Source organism: Myxine glutinosa, chromosome 4 (genome assembly GCF_964187855.1).
Source record: "Myxine glutinosa chromosome 4, kmMyxGlut1.1, whole genome shotgun sequence".
Lineage (NCBI taxonomy): Eukaryota > Metazoa > Chordata > Myxini > Myxiniformes > Myxinidae > Myxine > Myxine glutinosa.
The window spans coordinates 167,494,713-167,501,415 of record NC_136264.1 but is presented as its reverse complement, the minus strand read 5'-3'; the positions used below and the strand labels follow the sequence as shown (position 1 = coordinate 167,501,415).

Genomic DNA, 6,703 nt, shown 5'->3' with positions numbered 1-6,703 from the left:
CCGCTAAGCCAGCACCATAACCGCTAAGCCAGCACCATAACCGCTAAGCCAGCACCCTAACGGCTAAGCCAGCACCCTAACCGCTAAGCCAGCACCCTAACGGCTAAGCCAGCACCCTAACCGCTAAGCCAGCACCCTAACGGCTAAGCCAGCACCCTAACCGCTAAGCCAGCACCTTAACGGCTAAGCCAGCACCTTAACGGCTAAGCCAGCACCTTAACGGCTAAGCCAGCACCTTAACGGCTAAGCCAGCACCCTAACCGCTAAGCCAGCACCCTAACCGCTAAGCCAGCACCCTAACGGCTAAGCCAGCACCTAACCGCTAAGCCAGCACCCTAACGGCTAAGCCAGCACCATAACCGCTAAGCCAGCACCCTAACCGCTAAGCCAGCACCCTAACCGCTAAGCCAGCACCCTAACCGCTAAGCCAGCACCAGGCTGCTGGAAAGCGAGGTGGAAAGCAAATCGCTGATGGTACCATATACTGGCGACGGATGAAGGAGGAAATCAGGAAAGAGGGAAATATTCGGAAGGCAAAAGGGGGAATGGGAGGAGAGGGGGTCCTTTGTTCGTGGCATTAAATACTTGAAACTGCCAAAGAGATTCTCAATCCGCTTTGGCAAAGCCTTGAGCAGGAGGGAGGAGTGGAGTCACGAAGGAGTGCGACTGAGAATGCAGCGAGCAGGGGCGGAGAGGTGCACTGGGACCGTGATGAGGACAATGACATCGCCATTCCTTCAGAAATGAAGACAATGAACAAAGAGATCATCAATCGTTCCTTCCCTCGTGCTGGAGACGCGAGTTGCACAAAGTGATTTCGACGAGGAAGAAGAAGCGCAGGCGGGACACGTGCAGAGTGCGCACGAGCAAAGCATCTTCGGCTCGTCGAACTTGGGACCATCAGCCCATGGGTTCGTGCTCGCAAAGGGAACGGTGGACTCCGCACCTCGAGAGGAGGTGAGAGGGCACCAGGACCTGCGGATCTATCTATCTATATTTTTGGAAGATCTCGTAGTCGCAGAGGACGCCATCATGAGCTCGTTTCGGATACACGCGTGAACTCTCGGGGAAATTGAGGTGTTTCCTCGGGGTCCACCGCGCGACTCCGACTTTGGCAGCGGAGGCATGGCCGGAGCGCATCCCTGGGTCTCCCTCGCCCTGCTCGCCTTCCTGCTCGGACAAGGGATCCGCGCGGTCCGTGCGAGCGCCGAGTTCTGCCATGGCTGGAGGGACTCGGGCGGTGTATGGCACGACGGCTTTCCGTGTCCCGAGCGCTTCGACACGGCCGCCGCGACCATCTGCTGCGGCACGTGCTCCCTGCGCTACTGCTGCGCGTCCAACGAGGCCCGCCTGGACCAGGGCGAGTGTCGGAACGATCGGGACACCGACGAGTCGGAGCAAGGGCGACCGGGAGCATCACCGCAGGACCCGACCTCACGTAAGACTAAGAGCGTCGTATCCTCGGCACATCTGATTTAGTGCTTTCGGATCTACGGAAATTATAAACAATAATAATAATACGTGGAAGTTTTAACCACAGCACTTCCGAAGAGTATCGTGTTTGAAAGGGGTCAATCCAGTACACACACCTTGCTTAATATGGAAACGCCCTCGTTGGTAGGTAGCGTCAAACGCACCTGCGCAAATATTTGTCACAACACGGCCGAGCTCATGATCCGACAATGAAACCTTCCTCCCAACAGCCAATTATCGCACAATTAATGACAACTTGTGCTGCGAATCACAACTATCAGCAATACACGTGACCGGGGTTGCCTGAAGTTTCGGACCTTTTTCTGCTCTCAAAGCCGAGGCTCATTGAGGAGCTAGGCCATAGAATGGATCAGGATGCACCAGAACAAAAAAAGAGCAGAAGAAATAGAGGGGGGAGCACACGAACAGTAAGGATGAGGGACAAAATAGGAGACTTGGACATATATGGGATGGGGAGGAAGGAGGGCGAGGGGAGGGTGCACGGGCTAGACAAGATGGATAGAGAAGGAAACTCAGGAAGGAAAAAAACTGGAAACCCAGAAAGAGGTGGGCTTGGGGTCAACTGGGTTAAAAAGGGTAGAAAAGATCATGGTTTTGGATGGGGGATGATCTGAGATGGTGGTGAACAGCTATCTTGAGGACCTTGAGGGAGGAATGAGAAAGAGAACGTTTTGGAAGTTGGTTCCACATGCGAGAAAAACGTGCAACGGATGAGGTTTCGTTTTGATGCTTCACCAACATGACAGTTGCTTTCATCGAATAACATCTTCACCTCTTCATGGTTTTGAGATTTATTTATTTTTCCTCCCCTTGCGCAGATCACTTATTTCTAAACCACGGACGTGCTCTCGAATGTTGGAAGTGTTCCCTACAGGCTCTAGAAACTTGAGCAATCTTCAACCCACTTCTACTCCCCCGTCCACCACCCCAACAAACCTTTTTACTGCTCAAGTTGCACAAACGCAAGAAGTGGAAACGAATGATCAAAGAGAATGGGAGAACAGAGGAGTGAGTAATTAATATGCAGGAGCAGGGAAAAAGGAATAGAAAGAAAAGGCTAATGATGGCCATGTGTACAATTCCAGCCCAATCCGTCCCCTACTCTCCAAGTGGTGCTCTCAGCGTGTTCAGCTGCTCAAACCGATCATGTCCGGAACCTCGGGCATGTCAAAATCCCAAATTGTGGAGTGTGTCGAGGTCGGATCATCAGTGACTGTGTGTAGATAGGTGGTTTCTTGGCATCGGTTATGCTGGGTGGTTTGCCATTGCCCTTCACAGTACTGTCATTCAGGGCAGGAATTTGGTCACGGTGCCGGTGATATATCACCTCGTCTTTGCCAAGGACACCGTGCGGTCTTTAATGCCCACCAACTATGGCAGAAGGGCCACCCAATTTAACGTCCATCCGAGCGACGGCACAGACATTGATATGATGATTATGATGGCTCGCATCGATGATGATGGCATATGATGGCTCGCCCTACCTGGGAGACACCAGGGCGACAGTTTATAGCTGGGCATAGATTCAAACCCAAATTGGACACCTCAGAAGTGAGTGCACAGTTATCCTACCAGTTTATAGCTGGGCAGAGATTCAAACCCAGATTGGACACCTCAGAAGTGAGTGCGCAGTTATCCGACCAGTTTATAGCTGGGCAGAGATTCAAACCCAGATTGGACACCTCAGAAATGAGTGCACAGTTATCCTACCAGTTTATAGCTGGGCAGAGATTCAAACCCAGATTGGACACCTCAGAAGTGAGTGCGCAGTTATCCGACCAGTTTATAGCTGGGCAGAGATTCAAACCCAGATTGGACACCTCAGAAGTGAGTGCGCAGTTATCCTACCAGTTTATAGCTGGGCAGAGATTCAAACCCAGATCGGAAACCTCAGAAGTGAGTGCGGTTATCCTACCAGTTTATAGCTGGGCAGAGATTCAAACCCAGATTGGAAACCTCAGAAGTGAGTGTGCAGTTATCCTACCAGTTTATAGCTGGGCAGAGATTCAAACCCAGGTTGGACACCTCAGAAGTGAGTGCGCAGTTATCCTACCAGTTTATAGCTGGGCAGAGATTCAAACCCAGATCGGACACCTCAGACGTGAGTGCGCAGTTATCCTACCAGTTTATAGCTGGGCAGAGATTCAAACCCAGATTGGACACCTCAGAAATGAGTGCGCAGTTATCCGACCAGTTTATAGCTGGGCAGAGATTCAAACCCAGATCGGACACCTCAGACGTGAGTGCGGTTATCCTACCAGTTTATAGCTGCGCAGAGACTCAAACCCAGATTGGACACCTCAGAAGTGAGTGCGCAGTTATCCGACCAGTTTATAGCTGGGCAGAGATTCAAACCCAGATCGGACACCTCAGACGTGAGTGCGCAGTTATCCTACCAGTTTATAGCTGGGCAGAGATTCAAACCCAGATTGGACACCTCAGAAGTGAGTGCGGTTATCCTACCAGTTTATAGCTGCGCAGAGACTCAAACCCAGATTGGACACCTCAGAAGTGAGTGCGCAGTTATCCTACCAGTTTATAGCTGCGCAGACTCAAACCCAGATTGGACACCTCAGACGTGAGTGTGCAGTTATCCTACCAGTTTATAGAAATAAATGAATACTAAATTATTATTTTTCCTATTACACATACTTCGTTTGTTATACTTCGTCTTTGGCGTATTCTGACTTGCACGTATCTCGTTCATACAAAGCCTCAGCTATTAATGCATATGTTACGTGCGAGCCAAATGGAATGCACGTGCCTGTTATGTTTTTAGGAGATAAGAGGTAACGGCGCACAATAAATGAGTTCATAGTCGCAAATACTGCACGGCAATATGTTTGGTTAGCAGAGGCGATTTCAGGTCATTGTCTAAGCTAAAGTATCTCCCAATGCCATTGAAATGAAAGTGAACTGATCATCCCTAACCCTGGTTCTATGCAGTGCCAATTTACGTGCCCTTCCTCATCGTGGGTGCCATATTTGTGGCATTCGTTATGGTGGGATCTGCAGTGGCTGTGTGCTGCTGCCGTTGCTTGCGTCCCAAGCGTCCCGCAGGGGCACAGGAGAGCCGGCAAGCCGCTCAGAGCAGACTCCTGGAAACGTTACCCATGATCCCTGGCTCGGGTGCCGGCCCGGGGAGCACCTCGGCCACTGCCTTTGCTCGGGCCCCTTCCCGCCAGTCGAGCAGCGCCACGAGCTCTACATCAAATGGTGCTGCAAACGTGCCTCCCGGGCCCAACTTTAAACCTCCCGGGGGACCACCTTCTCTTGGGAAGCCATCGGCATTGCTGGGGAGGATGCCTGCCGCACATGCTCCTGGTCCTTTGCTTAAAGCTCCACTTGTGGCTACAACGGCTGGGGCACGCACCGGCACAGTGGACACAGTAAACACGTACTACAGCTACCCATACCACTACCCGTTCCACCAACAACCGGCAGGCATTTTTCTGCGGCCACAGCAGTATGTCATCTACTCTGTACAGGGAGAATATCCAAAGCAAAGTTCCACCTCCCCCAGTGCACCCACTTGCTCTGTTCCCGTAGCTACCAGTGAGCAGAGCCGAGCAACAGCTGTGCAAGCAGAGCACACGTCAGCTCAGTCGCCAAGCTCACAAGGGAGCCCCTCAGCAGACGGCATGTTGGGATCTCCGCCTCGCTATAGCAGTGGCCAGAGCCCAAATAGCACCGGTGCTCTAAGCCAGGGTCACGACGATGGGGGACTGGCTGGGCACGGTGGGCTAAATGGACCAGCAGGGTTGAGTGCGTGACGTGTGCCTTGCAAGGAAGAAGTGGGATGGGGGGTAGGGGGAGGGGGTGGAGAAATCGCAGCAGAGATCATCACTTACACTCAGGTGCAGACCGCATGACTTAACCAATACCTGTTGTCCGGCCTTGCATTCCAAGACTTCTAGTACAATGGAATTGCCAACTCAGGGAAGTGACATGCTATACCGGCGTCTTTCTTTCCAGCGGAAAGCATTGAAATAAATGTTGTTTGTCTACAAAGCTCAACAATGTGCCATAATTTTGTTTTCAAAACCAGGCAACAAATCACTATACATTCTCAAGTGACATTTTAACGTTTGTGAACAACACTACCCTATCCCACCCCTCCTTTCAAAACAATATTTGTCATACAAAATGGTGAGTCAATACTAGTTTGTAAAAAATAATAAAAACAACCGTTTATGCGGTTTTAAGGTGTTTTAAGTTATGATAATTTAATATCCTGAACATTTCACGTGAATCATATTATCTTGATGAGTTTGTGTTTCCTGGTGCTAATCTATCGACGGTTCCTGTCTGCATATGCTTTTACTACAATACAGCGGTATAATCCAAACATCGCTTTGGTTCGTTGCAGACTCTTTATCCAAGATGATCCAAGATCTAAGACATTAAACGTCGCTTCACGGAGGAGTCGCTGTGCCAAGAAAGAAAGAAAAACAAAAGGAGAGAGAGAGAGAGAGAAAAATCGCAAAGCACTGGTTTTCAATCCAAAAAAATTGCAATTTTAATGCCAACAACGACCGAATAAGAAAACAACCTGCCATGCTCTCTTCGGCAAAAGCTCCCATTGGGTTCATTCGGTCGTGCTCACAGGTTTTTCTCATGCCGACATTAGCATTACAGTGAGGGGTCGACACAATGCCACGGGAAACCATCACAAAGATCAACAGAAAGCAGGAAATATCAGTGCCGTGAACATTAGCACACACTTCTTCTTCGGGATGGGTTGGGGGTTGCGCAAGGGAAGAGAAAATAGGCCACGAGCTTTTCCCATCGACATGAATGGTCAAGGAAAACATAGGCCAGGAAAGAAACCCCTCGTATATATTTCAGGGAATAAGCCCGGCTCTCAGCCGGATTTCCAAAGTGAAAGAAGAAACTTCAACAAGAGAATATATCCCTGTTTTTGGTCGATCGCTCATACAATGAACACCCAAACTCGGATTTGAGGCAAAAAAAAAACCCACTGCGGTCCAACTTGATATCCTCTGAAGGATAATTACAATTCGAATTGACATTTTTAAAATTGAGGCACTTATCTTGTAAAAACAGAAAACAAAACAAAAAAGAGATACTCTCAACGGTGCAGCATTAGGATGAAGTGCGCTGTTCCTGCTGTCGTTTTTTGGTGTCTCATGAAACTTCTAATGCCGATAACCGATGAAATTGTACTTCCAACGGCCGTGCAGGCCCA

The 6,703-nt window shown here is 49.9% G+C and overlaps 1 protein-coding gene across 1 annotated transcript; it reads left to right on the top strand.

The window, feature by feature from the left end:
- The first annotated feature begins 608 nt into the window (after positions 1–608).
- Positions 609–6,453, top strand: LOC137425486 (uncharacterized). Its single transcript, XM_068113982.2, has 2 exons — positions 609–1,438; positions 4,441–6,453. Exons 1-2 carry the CDS (start codon positions 1,126–1,128, stop codon positions 5,265–5,267), a joined length of 1,140 nt encoding a protein of 379 aa, XP_067970083.1. The 5' UTR covers positions 609–1,125; the 3' UTR covers positions 5,268–6,453.
- Positions 6,454–6,703: the final 250 nt, after the last annotated feature.